Below are 16,324 nucleotides of genomic sequence, written 5' to 3'. Positions count from 1 at the left end.
ATGAGTTTGGGCCTCAGGGGCCTCAGGATGTGCACGGGGAGGAACCGTAGGAGAGGGCCTCGGGAGGAGGCTCCGCCACGGTCCAAAGAGGTTTCAGTGACTCAGACACAGCGCCCTGAGCACTGCAGGTGTCTGAACTTTATTTGCAGGAAGCACAGAAGACGCAGGCCAGGCTGGAGGGAGCAGCAGATTTAATGTTGGGTTTTACAACATTCCCGGCCCTGATGACTCCTGGCGGTTTATGCTGATGGCTTGTGAGTCACTGACACGGAGCAGGTGGCTCCCCCCGCCGTCTATGCCCACCGCCTGCCCCTCCCTGGGCTCACAGGGAAGGAGGGAGTGCCGTGCATGGGGAGCCCCCGCCCAGTCCCCGGGCTGGCACGTAGGCAGACACCCTGTGGTCTCCAGAGAAGACGTGTGCTTGTGTGGCCCCCGCCCCCGAACGGGCTCAGCCCTGACAGCCCGGGCTCCCGCCCCAGCACAGGTGAGGTCTGCGTAAGGTCACGGTGGACACCACCTCCGGGCTGTGGGCCCGAGGAGAAGAGCACGGGGGATCCCCGACTGTCCAGGAGATGCAGCCCCCAGGCCAGTGCACGCCTGTCGTGGACGAGCTGCTCACGCTGTGACCAGGAGGGAATCACTAGCCGCGGGCCGGGGCTGCCAGGGGTGACGACGGCTGGCGGGTCCCAGGGGCCGCGTCAACCCCGAGGAATGGCCGTGTGACCACAGCCAGCCCGTCCCCTGCCTTGGCTCTCCTCTCAGGCGCCCTGACATTGTCCAGTTCACAGGCCCATCTGGTCGGCGACTCGAGGTGGAGATCCCCAAACCACACCACGCGGCACCCCAGCAGCAGCCCCCGGCCCCGGCGAGGTCCAGGGCGGCAGGGCCCTTGGGCAGCTGGTGTCAGCCTGGGTCCCGGGCAGCCTCCACGGGGGCCGGGGGCCGACCAGCCTCACCTGCCCCTGGCGGGGGTCCCGGCTGGAGCCCACGGGTCAGTAGAAAGCCCCAAACAGAGCGGCCACCTTCTGGAGGATGGTCTTGTGGTTGGCATACAGTGGGATGCGCTTGTCCACCACCTGCCATTGGACGGACATCCCGGGGTCACAGGTGTGCAGGTGCTGCAAGGGCAAACGTAGGTGCTGAGTCCCTCCTGAGCCAGACGTGCCTCTGCCCAAACAGCCTCAAAACCAGCTGCAGAAGGGCCTCGGGGACGCCACCACCCAGGGTCTCTGGCCTGTGGCTGCTTCACTGGGCTCTTCTATCAAAGGGAGTGAAAAACTCCGAGAACTCCCGCCTAGACCTGAAAATCCATCCTGAGGACACAGCCGGTAGCCTTATTCTCAGGGTTCTGTCCTGCAAACCCAGCTCGGGTCTGCTCCCCGGGCCCGGGGGTCCCAGCTCTGCACTGATCTCAGTGCGGGGGACGCTATCCCCATGGGCACCTGACCCCCTCCCAGGAGGTCCAGCTCTGACTCCGCCCCGGCCATCTGCAGGTGCCTCCGGGGCCCCCTACTCTCTGCAGCCCCCCATCTGGACTCAGCCAGTGCTGGCCGCCTGGAACTCCGGGCAGACCCCTCCTGGAGGCCTGGAGGTCCCCCCAGAGCATGGTGGCCCCATGTCGCCCCCTCCCCGGAGCCCGTACAGAGTTCAGCCTCTTCAGATCCATGTCGCTCTGGTCTGGGAAGTGGATGCTGATGGCCACTGTCTCAATCCAGGCGTTGTCCGTGTTCCTGGGGTCGTCCACGTACCCCTTGTACACCTGGGAGGCAGCACAGGGTGAGCCCATCCGCCCCGGGGAGCGCTGAGCCCCACCCCTGCTTGCTGCTCCACGAGGACCCCCGGCCACAGCTGCTCACCCTCGGGGGGCCCCCCCCCATTCTCTCCCCGTCCACACGGCCTGCTCCACGATGCGGCCTCCACGTGCCTGACCCAAGGGGGCCCCCCCGCGCCTCACTCAGCCCCCTCCTGGGCTCCGGCCCGCAGCCAGAGCCTCCCTGCCCGGCCTTGGAAGGACTGCAGCGGGACGGCGGGCGGCAAAAACATTGCGCCGAGTGATAGAAGCCAGACGCCAAAGGCTGCTCGCTGTGTGATTGCAACCAGGGCCCTGCACGGGCGGGGTGGGGGGCAGGGGGGCGGGGGGTGCAGAGCCCGAGAGCAGACCAGTGCCGCGGGGGAGGGGTGGGGCGCAGAGAGCGCCCAGGGAATGTTCTGGAGGCTGGAGGTGGACGTGGTGATCGCACAACACGGCGGGGCACCCGATGCCACGGCCCCGCTCACTTTGCTAATTTTGTGTGGCGTGGATCCCCCCTCAGTAAGTAAACCACTTAATTCTCTTTACCAACCGGGCCGGGCCCTGGGAGCGGCTGGCTTCCGGAGGTCAAAAGTCTAAATATCAGCTGTCGCCTGTTTGGCCCTGAACTGGGCCGGACACGGGAGCGGCGACAACCCAGGTGCCCACTGGCCACGTTCGGCTATTCAAGGCACAAAACATCCCGCGGCCACGGAAAAGGCGGATTTGTAGATCGGGGCCTAAAACCGCGGCCATCGCAAACTGAGTGAAAAGGCAAGTTAGGAAGAAACGTGCGCGGCGCGGCCCCCTCCTGGGGGGACAGCTGGCTGGCCCCGGCCCCGGCCTGCGCACACGGAGGTCACGCCGTGGGCCCGCGGGAAGGGGCACGCGCGGCCGCAGACTGCTTTCGTGATGATGAGAAGACTCAGCGAAGGCTGCAGGCCCGACCGCCCACTGCCCTGCGGGACACAGACCCTGCATCCCACGCGCCCGTGTGCTCGGGGCAAGACTGGAGGGGGAGGATGGGGACACGGCGGGCACCTCCTGGTCCCAGCTCCTCCCCCAGGAGCTGCGGGATGTGGGTGGGGGCGGCGTCCCAGTGTCCCCTCCTGTGCAGCCGCAGCCAGCGTGGGGACCAGGACACGCGGACGGGAGCGAAGCAGAACGGCCGCCTTACCTCCGTGCCCTGTATCAGCAAGTTCTGGAAGGGAGACCAGAACTCTCGACGGAGGACCTGCTTCAGCTTCCGGGGCAGGATCTCTCCCGGTTCCCGAGAGCCCTGAGTGGGGAGGACGCAGGGGGTCTGTGAGGCTGTCCGGGGACCCACCCCCCCGGCCCCATACCCGGCGTGGGCAGCCGGCCAGCGCCCCGGAGCCACAGGCGGAGGCGTGTCTGCGGCCTGGCTGTCTCGGGGCTGAGTGACACTGCCCAGAGCCCACTGCCCACGTCAGCATGTGACGGAGCCGGGCTGAGTCAGGCCAGAGGCACGGCGTCTCAGGGCTGCAGCGGCACCAGGGCCTCTCTCAGGCCCGGAGGCCACCAGCGCCCTGCCCTCCGCCAGCCCGGCCCCAGCAGGGCACGTTTTCACCACTCGCGTTCCTCAGGTGCCAGCTCTCACCTCTGCCGCCCCAGGCCGGGCTCCCGGCCAGTCCCCACGCCACCCGCCCCGGGGACCGATCCTGGCCTGCGCTGCCTGGCCCTCGCCCCTCTGGGAGGCCCTGTTTGTTATCAAAGTCCCTCCGAGTCCACGTCACAGCCATCCCGCTTTGGCGCAAGAGACACAGCTGCCCCTCGAATGCTGGAGTGCTGGGGACCTGTGTGGGCCTGGGGCTGCGGGTCCACGGCCTGGGGCTGTGGGTCCACGGCCTGGGGCTGCGGGTACATGGCCTGGGGCTGCAGGTACACGGCCTGGGGCTGCAGGTACACGGCTCTAGGGCTGTAGGTACATGGCCTGGGGCTGCGGGTACACGGCCTGGGGCTGTGGGTACACGGCTCAGAAGACGCCAACTGCTAGACCCACACTGGTGCTGGGCCAGTGTCCTGCCCGCAGAGACCAAAGTGCCCAAGACGGAGACTGAATCATGCTAGAGGAGCCCCGGGGGGAGAGGGACTGGCCGTAAGCCGCCCCCTGGTTCAGCGGGGGCCCGGGGATCCTGGCTGCAGGGGCCAGAGCCGCCCGGAGCCCCGGACCCCTCGCCGCAGCCTGAGGACCTGGGTGCACACACATGCCCGCCAACAGGCCGTCCCAGCCAAGCAGCCCCGGGGCCCGGGGCGGGTGCTGAGGTCGGGGGAATCAGGGAACTTCCCGGGCACGCGCTCAGAGGAGGGGTCCCCAGTAGGGGCTGCATCCCAGAGGCTGTGCCCCAGCTCAGAGCTTGTTGGGTGACCTGGTCCTCCTGCCAGGACCCCAGAACAGGGATGGGGGGAGGGCGCACCGGTCTGGGCGTCAAACGGGAGCAGTCCAGCCCAGGGCCTTCTGCACCCCTGTCGTGTTCTTCCCCACAAGGCCTTGGGGTGCACTCGGGCCTTCAGCCCTACCTCCAGCTGCTGCTCCTGAGCAGAGGGACCGTTCCTCCCGCCCCCCAGCCCCACACGCCATCCTGTCCTTAGGGCTCAGCTCTGGGCCACACACCCACAGCAGGTGCCCGCCTGAGACACCTGCACGGGGACCCACGTCGGCCCCCAGGACCGCGAGCCTCCGACGCAGCCCCAGCCCCGAGCCTAGTGCTCCGTCGGCGCCCACACACCAGAGTCTCTGAACCCGTTTTCACGAGCACAAGATAAGGAGCCGGGAAGGGGAGTTCCTTGTACGAAGCCAAGCCCCAGTGTGTCCCTCAGAACCGGGGGCAGGGTCCACAGCTGCCCGGGGGGGGGGGGGGGGGGCGCGCCTGCAGGGGCTCAGCGGGTGGAGCGCCCGGCGGCAACGCACGGCAGCGGCTTACCCCTGGCAAGGCCCAGGACTCAGAGACGGGGTGCTTCACCACCAGCACCTCCAGCATTTTCTTTATGCTCTTCCTGCAGATGGCTCCGTCCTGGTTCCGCCTCCACCTGTTGAAGCGGCGGGCCCGGGGGATCCCCTGACCTCAGCACAGCTCTCCCTGCACCGAGGGGAGGATGGGGGGGAGCCCCCGGCCTCCCCGGCCTCCCCGGCGCCCAGCCCTGTCTCCTTTCCCCAGAACCTGCTCCAGGGGGAGAACCAGCCTATGACTGTCAGGGGTGTCTTCCCCTCGTCGGTGGGTGCTGCCTGCCGGGGACTAGAAGGGGGCGGCCTTTCAGGAAAGTTGTTTTTTTGTTTGTTTTATCAAAAGCCTCAGAGAGAAGCCATGCCTGGCCCCAGCCGCTCCCCTGCTGCTCTTTGGAAATGCAGCGGGGTGGGGGGGGGGGTTATGCACACTTTCACGTGTCTGTCCTGGGCCTTGGTCTGTGGCTTTGCCCCTCCTCCCAGAGGCACCCAAGGGAGGGGGGTCCGGGAGGCCGGAGCAGGCTCTGGGGGGGCCCACGTGCACCCAGGCCCCACATACGATCTGTCCTCTCAGCTGCCGGCGCACCGGGAAGGCCCCACCGGCGACTGAGGGGCCTCATCCGAGGCTACTCACCGGGTGATCACAGGCTGCAGCGTGTGGTTGGGTCCAAAGCAACTGAGGCTTCCACGCCCACGCAGTCCCGTGCGGCCCATGGGGTTCCTGGGACAGACGGGGGTCACTTAGGCCGCCTGGCTCCAAGAGGACTGGGTGGGGGCAGTGGGCAGGGCACTCACTGGGGAGCGTGCTGGCTCCCCCCGGACCTTCCCCGGCCCAGGATTTCCAGAGCCCGGGCACCCACCTCAGAGCCGGCGTGGGGAGGCAGGGATGAGACCCGGACCTGCCAGCCCCTCCCCTGGCCTGGCCAAACCCACCTCCCCACCCGGGGCCACCACCTTGGGACTCCAAGGGACAAGGCAGGAGCTTCAGGTCACCGTGGACTTGGTGGGGAGGGAAAGAGGTCTCCTTGGGAGAAGAAATCCAGCCCCACCGCAGATGCTTACGTGGCAGCGTGGGCATCCCGCCCCCCAGAGAGCGTGCGGCTCGATCGTCGCACCACACGACACACATCTGCATCCAGCCTGACTCCTCCCATGCCACCACCTGCACCTGCCCCACCCCACGTGGCCTCCCGTCCCCACAGCTGGGGCCAGCTTCCTGTTCTCACGCCCTCCCGTTTCCCACCACCTCCCGACAGTCACCCGCTCCTGCTCCAGGACGTAAATGCCTGCCGCCTGCCCCCTCTCTCAGGCCTCGTCCACCCCCCGGGGCTCAGGGCATCCAAGAGACCTGTCATCCCTCCCCTACTTCTGATGGCACCTTCCTCATCCTCCCAGCCCTGGTGCTGCCACCGCCCCAGCCACCCCGGGCAGAGGAGGCTCCTCTACCTGCAGAACCCCAGGCTGACACACCGCAGGCGGGATGCCACCGGTCACTCGACAGCTTTACGTTGCATGTACTCGATGTACAATGGGGCACAGAGCCCGTCCCCGCAGGGAACAGACGCTGGGAAACACCACCAGCCCCTGACCCGGGCCCACCAGCCCCTCAGCTTATCCCCTGAGGCCAGAACCCTCTCAGGTGAAGCCTGCTTTCTCGTTAATCTACGGAGAGGGCGGGAGCTCATCCCCATTGCACAGGGAAGAACGGAAGTCACCGAGGTCACTCGGGTGGAGGCGAAGAGCCCGAGGCCAGCGGTAAGTCCCGGGAGGTGCAGGGATGGTGCTAAGGAAACCCGTTATGTCAAAGTCTCTTTTCTTCTGTGTTTTGTTCGTTTTTGTCAGAAAAACGGCTAGCTTGCCAAGACAGGACCGCTGACCCCAGGAGCAAGCCCCGAAGGCACCGCACAAGGGTCGGGGTGATGCGCGAGGGCGGCGGCTGCACTCACAGAGGGAGCCCGTCCTGGACCGCGTAGACCCCGTGGAAGCTCCGCCGGTCTATAGGCCCATCCACGGCGTTGTAGGTGATCCCGGCCAGGGGTTCCAGGGCACTGGGAGCAAGGGAGAAGCCACGTCCCCGATGAGAGGGGGTGCTGCCCCGGATCGGGTGTCGGGCACCCCCAGCCCCGGGGGGGAGCGGGGCACCCTGTCCCCGCAGGAGCCTCGCCCTGAGCAGCTTCTGGCGGCCACCCCGGAGCGCCCAGCTGGTCCTCGCCCGCCCTCCCACCCGGGCCCGGGGGTGCCCACACTCACTTTCCCATGGGGTCCACCAAGCCCTTGTCCTTCCTGTCGTCCGTGTAAAAGGGCGGGTCGTAGATGAGAAAGTCCGTCTGCACAAACACGGCGGTTCTCACTCCAGGCTGTTACCCCGGACCGCGGCTGGGGCCCAGGCACCCCAGGTGACAGGGGCAGCTCCTCCTCAAGGTGCTTGTCAGCAAGGACCCCGGGAGCGTCCCCAAAGTGCACACGGTAGCTCCATGCTCGGGCAGGCCTGAGGGGTGCACCTGACCCGGGGGCCCACCTGGGGGGCCGCAATGGCTCTGCTGGTCTAGGGGAGGCCCCAGGATGGGGGGTCTAGGCTGGACTCCAGAAGTGAGGAGGCCCCCCAGCTCTCAGACACTTGGGAGAAAGAATGGAAGCCACAGCCCGGAACATTCTGGAAAGGCCAGAGTGAAAGCCCGTGGGGCAGGGAGGGCATGCAGAGGCTGTCACCTGGCACCCAAAAAGGGGCAGCAAGTGCTCCCTGGGGATGCGGGCTGTAAGACAGGTGAGGCGGGTGCAGGCGGGGAGCAGTCTGCTCCCTGTGTGGGTCAGAGCCCCCCCAGCGCCCTGGCTCCAATCCCAGCTCCACCACCTTTAGCTGTGTGGACCTGTGTGACTCAGTTTCCTCCTCTGTCCAGCACGTCCCTGTGAGGCTGCGGCAGGTGAGGCCAACTGGTGCCCGGCGGTGAGGACACCGGGGGCCTCTGGCTGAGACCGGCACTTACCTCCCAGGGCACCTTCTCGTTGGGCACCGGGAACCGCGTGACGTGGGAGTTGGGGTAGAGGAGGTGCCGGGCGTTCACGTGGTGGGTGTCGCCCACGTCCTCCGCCTTGTGTCCGCCGTCCGGCTCACGGTCCCGCCCCAGGGAGCTCTTCTGGGGTGCTGGGAAGAGCCACGGGGAGCCGTGGGCAAAGCCGGGGCCCGGCTCAGACACCTGGCCCACGAGGCGGGGGCGTCCTCTATGGCCCCGTCCCCACGACTGGGCCGCCTCCACCTCCCTGAGCCCAGACCGAACACCGCCAGCCCTCACGGGGGCCCGTGCCAGGAGGACAGAGGTCTGGGGTCGGGCAGTGCCGCCTGCCAGCGCCTGGCTCCTTGTGTGGCTTCCCCAGAGCCCGTGGAGCAAAGGAGGGCCCACGAGCTCCACTGGGGTCAGCAGTTAATCGGGCCCCTTTCCTGGCTGGCTGCACACTGAGGAGCGTGCACTTTGCTTTCTGCCCCCGGGGCACCTCCTGGGCAGCACGATGCATGGGGGCGGCGGGGGGGGGGGGGGGGGGGAGGGAGGACGGGGCGTGGGCCAGGCCTCTGCTCAGTCTCTGCCTGGTCACGTCCCCTGCTTCCATGGGGCGGGCTGCGCTCCCCTGGGACCCCAAGGCTGGGCGGCTCCCAAGGCCCACCCCCAGGCGCAGCGGGAGCCCCTCCGCCTCCCCACACGCCCCCAGACTCAGGAGACCACGGGCCAGTAGAGGGAGACTCACCCAGGGTGGGGAAGCCCTCCTCGGAGCCAAAGCCACTGTCTCTCAGGGCCTTCACGATCCAGTGCAATGCTCTGGACGTCTGGGCCATCTGGAAGGCACGTCCCAAACAGGATGGGGTCAACACCTGCCCCCGAACTGCATCCCCACACCTCCACTGAGACCGCGAGTGAGGGCGCGGCCAGGAGGCCCATCCTGCTGCAGTGACCCCGTCAGCATCCAAGCCCACCCTGCTCCCCTCGGGACCAGGGCCGCTGGTCGCCGGCAGTGCCCTCCAGTGAGACACAATGACTGCTGGACCTGGACACACCAGAGGCCCCTGAACGAAGCTCCAGGAGGGGAAATCTGAGCCACAGGAAGAAGGTGGTTCAGGACTACCCACTGGAGCTTCCCACGGCTCCTGCTCCTCCCAGAGAAAAGAAACTTCTAGAAGCCAAACATACTCAACGACAGGTGATAGTAGGAGCCATGTGATGAATGGGGGCCGGGGGAACACTGCTCGGCCGCACTGCACCCGTTGTAGAGGGTGTCAGCAAGGCAAGGACCCACGGAGAGAGGGCAGCTTGGGCGGACCCCCGTGTGCAGCAGTCCCCGGAGCTGAGAAGAGGCGGGACTCAGTGACAGCATGTGGGGCTCAGGGCCTGCCTGCTGGGAGGCTGCCGTGGGCAGCAGGGCCTCTCACAGGAAAGCACCGGTCCTCTGTGCCCCCAGCAGGAGGGCATAGAAGGAGGGGCCCAGCCTCCACCCAGTCCACACCTCCTTATCCCGGAGGCTGGAGCCTCCCTGACTGCCAGTCCCTACGCTTACACCTATGAAAACACACTGTGACAATGACATTTATGTCTGTGCCCACCAGGCTGGAAACCTCTGAGGGGGAGACAATGCCTGTTCACCTTGACGTTCCTCAGGCCAGCCTGGGATGCGGCACGGAGGAGGAGCACAGGAAACACGACATGGTGGACGGATGGATGGGTGGGTGGGCGGATGGATGGAAGGAGGAGGGAGGGAGGGAGGGAGGAAGGGATGGATAGAAAGATGAATGGATAGAAGGAAAATGATGGATGGTAGACGGATGATGGACAGACGGAATGATAGGTGGGAAAACGGAGGAATGAACAGGTGGATGAACAGATGGACGGAGGAGGGGTGAGTGAACGTTCAGGCGCCTGAGCCCCGCTGGCCTGCGAGGCGATGACTCTTAGAGGTGAGGCTGCTCGGGGCTGCCTGTCTCAGGCCCAGGGCTTGGAGCCCAGGGAGTGTGGCCCACCCGGTGGGGGGAGCATGAGTGTGCGCTGACGGGGGATGAGTGGGGCAGAGGCTCCTCTGACCAGCCCGTGGTGCAGACACCGCCCGGCGCCAGCGGCGGAGCTCAGCGGGGAGGTGTTTCGCAGAATGTTCTGGAGGACGAAGAAGGCGCCTCTCCTGCTTGGGAACAATCGCCCCCAAGATTCCCCGAGCCCTTCTCTTGGTCGGCTCCCCAGCGCGCTCCTCATCTCGGCCCCTGACCCCAGGCCTGTCCAGCCCGTGACCCAGAAGCGGAGGCCCGGGCCCCGAACCTACTTGCTCCTCCAGGGAGGCCAGTCTCTGCTCCACGAGGCCTGACTGCTTCAGGCTCTCCCTCTCCAGCAGGTCCACCACGGTGCTGACCCTGCAAGAGCACGCAGCTGAGCCCAGCCGGGCCCGACCCAGGGGCCCGGATGCCGAGGGACTGCAGCGCTAGCCTGCGGGTGCAAGTCCCACCAGACCCAGCAGCCTCCTGGGCTTAGCCGTTAGCTCCAGGCCTCTTCCCTTTCCTCTGAAGCTATTTACAACACACGTTGCTGCACAGACCGACCACGGCCTACCCCCCCGGGGACGATCCCGTGGCGAGTGGGTGACCCCGGCTCACACGGCCACCTGACAGCCTGCAGGGGCCTCCCTGGCCGGGAGGTGCAGGTACAAGACCCGCCTCACCCAGGTTTGCCCACGGCTGCCAGAGGCGAAGCACCGAGCTCAGCGCTGCTTCTGGGCCGCCCTGGGTGCGGGTAGGGCCGCGCGGCTGGTTGGGGAACGTCTGCTTTGGTCTCATTTTGCTACAACACGGGAGTTTCACCCAGCTTCGGCCTGCCACGCTGACGGGAGTAATCCCACGGCCAGACCGCGTCCGGGCTCTCCTGCCTGGCTGTGCCCAGGGTGCCCAGTACCACCCGCACGGGATGCTCTTCTGTATCAAACCCTGCCCCACGTTGTGGGTGGAGGGGGGTGGGCTCAGCTCGGCCACGGGGCTGTGGGGCCGTGGTGCACCGTGGTCACCTGACCCAGGGAGGGAAGGTGGCCAGTGCAGGGCATCATCCCCTGTGTCTCCAGCCAGGACGTGCGTGTGCGCACCCTCCCGTGTGTTCTGGAAGCAGTGCCATCACTGGCTCCACATCACGGATGAGCCAAGAGGCACAGCAAGGCAGGCGCACGGCTCTGAGGTGCACTTGGCCTGGCTGCAGGGGGCCCACCCTCTGGGTGCTCCCCCAAGGCCCCAGGGCACCCCCTCTCCATGCACGGCCCAGGGGACTGCACCAGGAGCAGGAGCTGGTATAGCCACATGGCCCATCGCCCCTTCCTCCTCCTGGCCCACCGCAAGACACGCACTGACAGCAGGGCCACGTCCTCCCGCCCATCGGGGCGTCCGGGTGGGGTGGACAGACAAAGCAGCACGGACCTCCCACCAGAAAGAAGTGGGAGGGGGGCCCTGAGGCGAGCCGGAGCTCCAGGCCGGGCCACCAGGCCCCACAGGAGCTGCAGCAAGGCCGTGAGCCTGGGAGCTCACTGAGCTCGCCCTCCCTGGCCAGGTGGGCCTCCCACAGACCCCCACCCCTCCCTCTGCCTCCCACCCCCGGCCCCTGAGGAAGTCAGGGCTCAGTCCTGTCTGCAGCGCAGGTGACCTTCACCCTCCTCCCCACCCGAGGGGGCCAGCCTCCCCAAGGACCCAGAGGGAAGGCCGTGGGTCAGCAGGAGGATGCAGGTTCCCACGCAGGGGCCAGTGCCTGGGCCTCCCCCAGCTGGGCATGTCCCCAGGGCCACCTGGAACTGTAGGGTCTCCCACCCCGTGGGCTGCCCCATGGGCCACCCCGGCCTCGCCTACTTATCGCGGATGTCTTGAATCTGCTGCTCCGGCCTCTGCTTCTGCTGGTACTGCTGGTTCTGCAGGTAGTTCTCTTTGAGGTAGATCTCCCAGGACAGGAGGGCGGCCTCCTCGTTCTTCTCCAGCTTGGTCTCTGGGGGGGCAGGGGGCAGATGGAGGGACCCGAACACTGGATGAGGGAGACTGGGAGGGGCCCTGGCGGGAGGAACTGCAGAGAGAACCCACCCCAGGCCCACCTAAGGGGCTGCGGGTCCCTCAGAGACCTGGGTGGTCTGCGTCAGCTCAGCCCTCTGAGCTTCGAGGATCCTAGAAGGAGCAGCCATGCTCACCCCAACCGCACCCCGAGACAGCCGAGAGCACGCTGGGGGCGTGGAGGGCGGGCTTACTGAGCTGCTTGTGCCTCTTGGCGGGTATCTTCAGCACGACCCTCTTGATGAACAGGTGCAGGTGGCTGAGCAGGATGAAGGGGGGCGGCGCGGGGGGCCTGCCGTGGTACTCCTCTATCAGGTCGTGGCGCTGGAACTTCCAGATCTGGTCCGTGTGCTCCTGGACCTGCTGGAACGTGTAGCTGGCGGGAGGCAAGGGGCGCGGGTCACATGAGGCCGGCAGGAGGAGGCACGGGGAGCGATGGGAAACCGCCCACGGCACCGCCTGGGGGGTCTGGGCCCCCACAGAGCGCAAATGCACGCCACCCAGGATGGCAGTCCCTGCGGCCGAGGAAGACAGCTGAGCGGAGTTCTGAGCTCCCTGGGAGCCGAGGGGAGAAGAAAGGACACCTAGATCTTAGTCTATGCGTCTTGTTAGCGGATGAAACAAGGCGGGGGATTGGCGGGAGGGGACCGCGTCCTGGTATCTAAGTCTAAGTAGAGTTTATCTGAATTTGACACGTAGAAGGGACAGTGTCTTCATGGGGCCGACGAGGTTCATCAGCGCACACCTGTCCTCCAGCAGATGGGCCTCGGCTGCCTGCCCAGTGCCAGACGGAGAGAGACCCCCGGGGGGCAGGAGAGAAACACGGCTGCCCAGACCAGGGACACAAGGGTCCTGGCCGGGGTCGTGGTCCCACCGCTGACCTCTACTCTGCTCCTGCTTGGGCTTTATACACGGAGGATGGATATAGGTCCTCCCATATGGGAAGAGCAGCGTTTTAAAGAAGCTAGCAGTTGGCACGCGCTCCTCTGCATCTCGAGATGACCCCAGCCAAGTCCCTTTGCCTCACAAAGTCCAGGTCCTTTATTTGCAAAATGAAAGGTCTGCATAGAAAGCTTTCACCCCCTGGATCTTTTTTATTTCCATGAACAATCTGTATAATGTAATATTTTCTCCAACAGGACAGAAGCTGAGCGAACCTCGGGTATTTCCTGAGAGCCCCGGGCGGAAGTCCAGGCTGCACCCCTATGCGAGGCTATGCCTCGGGCCCCCCTGGAGGCTCAGTTCCCTGTGAACCGCCAGCCCATGGATGGCCTCTGCACATCCATGCCCGGGACAGGCGCAGCAGGGACCGGGGACGGAGGCCATGCACTGGGTTGAGCAAGGTGCTTCAGAACCCCTGACTTGCTCAGGCCACGCAGACTGGGCCCCCATCCGGGCAGCACTCACTTGAACATGGCAATGAGGAGGTTCAGCAGCAGGATGTTGGTGAAGAGCAAGTAGAGGCAGAGCAGGATGACCGTCAGCCACTCGGGGAAGGCAGGCTCGTGCCGGATGGCATCACTCTCGGGGCACTTGGGCTTGTAGGGATCTGTGCCGTTGGGGCTGCACTGGTCCAGGCTGAAGTTCACACCTGGGGGCAGAGGGTGCACAGGGAACAAAGAAAGCCACACATAGTCGCAAGAGCCCTTTGGACAATGAGCATCCCCAGGGCCTGGACGCCCCCACACGGGGTGACCCCAGCTATCAGCTCAGACCCAGAGAAGGCGGCTGTCTACACCTGAGCATCCTCCATGGGCAGGAGGTGTGTTGGCCAAGGGAAGCGGGAAGGCCCAGGGGCCAGACCTGTACTCCAGCCTGGAGCATGCACCAGTCCCAGCACCCAGCCGACCCCTCCAGGGCACTTCCTGGGCCCCGGGTAGGAGCCAGCACAGGACAGGTGATTCAGGCCCCAACCACGGGGAGCCCAGTGCTGTGGGAGAGAAGTGGAACGGAGAAAGTTAACAACTACCACAGTGAGAAGGGAGGGCGGGGGAGGGAACCCTGCAGCACAGGCAACGTGCTGACCACACAACAGGGCGTACAGACTAAAGTGTGGTCCCACATGCGTCGAAAAGGGAAGGGCACAGAGGATAATAAAACATAAATATACGTCCAGCTTGTACATCAAATAGCTCCCAAGGAGACACACCGAGAGGCAGGTGTTAACGGCCGTTAACGCTGGGAAGTGGGCTTATGGACAACATTGTCCAACTCACCTCGGATTTGACGTTGTTTCCAAGGGTGAGCGCTCCCACCGCCCTGCGCCCGTTTTGCCAACCACCCGCCCCCCGCAAGCCTACACTGGGAAGGAGAAGAAAGAGCTCAAGTCAGTAACACAACCTTCCACTTCGGTCAAAGAAAGGAAAGCAAACTGAACCCAAAGGAAGCAGAAGGAAGGAAAGGAGAAAGATCAGAATGCAAATAAATTAAAGAGAGATGATTAAAAAACACACACACACAAAAGAAACAAAGAAAATCAATACAACCAAAATCTGGATTTTGGAAAAGATTAAGAAGATTACAACCCTTCGCCCGGACTGATCAAGGGGGAGAAAGTTTCAAGTTGCTCAAGTGATAAACGAGAGAGAGAACATTACCACCAACCCTACAAAAATAAAAGGAACCGTAAGGAAATACTACAGAACGGGGTGCGAATGAAGCAGATGGCTTAGCACAATGGGCAAACTCCCAGAAAGACACAAAACACCGAAAGTGAGTGAAGAAGAAATACAAACAGACCTCTAACAGGCAAAGAGATCAAAGCTAGAACTTAGAACTTCGGGCAAAGAAGAGTTCAGGCCCAGATGGCTTCGCTCGTGAATTCTACTGAACGTCTGAAGAATTAAAACCAATCCTTCCCAAACTTTTCCAAAATATGAAGGAAAAGGGAATCTTGCACACGTTCTATGTGGCCGGAATCACCCTGACACCAAGACCAGACAAGAACAAAACTACAGGTCAATGCCCTTTCTGAACATAGATGCAAAAACCCTCCCCAAAATGCCGGCAAATCGAATCCAGCCACACATAGAAAGAATTACACGCCACGACCTGGTGGGGTGTATCCCGGGAATGCACAGCTGGTTTTACACCTGGACGTCAGTGAACAGAACACACCGTATTAATAGCATAAGGAACAAAAATCTTGTGAGTGTTTCAACAGAGGCAGGAAACGCATTTGACAAAATCGTGTACATTTTCATTATAAAAGCACTCAAGACACTAGGGACAGAGGTGCTTCTTCACCCTGGTGAGGGACATTTACCAAAAACCCGCAGTGAACATCGTGCTTAATAGTAAAAGACTGAAAAGCTCCCCCTCTCAGATCAGGGGCAACATACAGATGTTTGTTTTGAACACTTCCATTCAATGTTGCACCAGCATCTTCTTTTTTTTTTTTTTTTTTTAAGATTTTACTTATTTATTCTCCCTGCAGGGAGCCCGATGCGGAACTCAATCCCAGGACTCCAGGATCACGCCCTGAGCCAAAGGCAGACACTCAACCACTGAGCCACCCAGGCGTCCCTGCGCCAGCAGTTCTAGCCAAGATAATGAAGCAAGAAAAAGAAATAAAAGGCATCGGATGGGAAAGGGACAAGGAAAAGCATCTCTATTTGTAGAGGACATGATCTTGTTAATAGTAAATCCCGAGGAATCCACTGAAAACCTATGAGAGCTATAAAGAAGCTCAGCAAGCTTTCAGGATAGAAGATCGACAGGCAAATGTAGTGCATGTTTATACACTAGCAATAAACAACCCAAAAATGAATTGAATAAGATAATTCTATTTACAATAACGTGAAAAATAGTAAAAATCTTGAGAATGAACTCAAAAACAGCATAACGTATACACTGAAAATTACAAAATATTGCTGAAAGAAATTAAAGATCTAAATAAGCGGAAAGGCATCCCATGCTCCCAGCCAACATCCCAGATGGCTTTTGGAGAAAGTGAGAAGCTGATTCAAAAACTGATGTGGACCCAAGGGATCCAGAAGCCAAAGCAATCTTGGAGAAGAACCGAGTTGAAGGACTCACAACACGTCCTGACTGTGAAACTTACTATGAAGTTACACTCACCAGGGCCGTGTGGTGCCGGCACAAGAACACAGATCAGCAGAACAGAATGGAGGCTCCATAGATAAGCCCTTTCATTAATAATGGTCAGTCGACTTTTCACAAGGGGGTCAAGACAATTCAATGGGGAGGAATCGTCTTTTTAACACATGGTGCTCCAACAACTGGAAATTTGCGTGCCAAAGAATGGCCCTTGCCTCCCGCTGTATAAAAAATTAGTTTACGTAGCCGAAAGTGCGAAAGTAAGAACGAAAGCTGTTACTTTTAAAATAACAACACAGACATAAGTCTTCACGGCCTTGAGTCAGGTGGTGGGTTCTGAGACACAACGCCAAAAGCGCAAATGATAAAAGGGATTGATAAGGTGGACTTAATCAAAATTAAAAACTTACGTGCTTCAAAGAACATGATCAAGAAAGTGACAAGATGAGCCGCAGAATATATTGGTAAATCA

At 62.6% G+C, this 16,324-nt stretch overlaps 1 protein-coding gene and 1 non-coding gene across 10 annotated transcripts in view; both read right to left on the bottom strand.

The window, feature by feature from the left end:
- Positions 1-174: 174 nt before the first annotated feature.
- The window catches only part of TRPM2 (transient receptor potential cation channel subfamily M member 2), a 47,966-nt gene continuing 31,816 nt past the window's right edge, over positions 175-16,324 (bottom strand). For all 9 annotated transcript variants that reach the window (XM_077879395.1, XM_077879396.1, XM_077879393.1 and 6 more), the window contains 13 exons: positions 13,201-13,384; positions 11,988-12,169; positions 11,602-11,734; positions 10,047-10,134; positions 8,490-8,577; positions 7,736-7,893; positions 7,002-7,078; positions 6,698-6,799; positions 5,386-5,472; positions 4,732-4,837; positions 2,967-3,068; positions 1,643-1,759; positions 175-1,118 (listed from right to left, as the gene is read on the bottom strand). In XM_077879395.1, coding sequence (XP_077735521.1) covers positions 993-1,118; positions 1,643-1,759; positions 2,967-3,068; positions 4,732-4,837; positions 5,386-5,472; positions 6,698-6,799; positions 7,002-7,078; positions 7,736-7,893; positions 8,490-8,577; positions 10,047-10,134; positions 11,602-11,734; positions 11,988-12,169; positions 13,201-13,384 — 1,550 coding nt within the window. In that variant the 3' untranslated portion in view covers positions 175-992. The remainder of the gene's footprint in view (positions 1,119-1,642; positions 1,760-2,966; positions 3,069-4,731; positions 4,838-5,385; positions 5,473-6,697; positions 6,800-7,001; positions 7,079-7,735; positions 7,894-8,489; positions 8,578-10,046; positions 10,135-11,601; positions 11,735-11,987; positions 12,170-13,200; positions 13,385-16,324) is intronic.
- Positions 4,701-4,778, bottom strand: LOC144302135 (Z6 small nucleolar RNA). The gene has a single exon (XR_013369008.1). It is a non-coding gene; the product is annotated as a Z6 small nucleolar RNA (small nucleolar RNA).

Source organism: Canis aureus, chromosome 30 (assembly GCF_053574225.1).
Source record: "Canis aureus isolate CA01 chromosome 30, VMU_Caureus_v.1.0, whole genome shotgun sequence".
NCBI lineage: Eukaryota > Metazoa > Chordata > Mammalia > Carnivora > Canidae > Canis > Canis aureus.
This window is presented reverse-complemented; position numbering and strand designations above follow the sequence as displayed.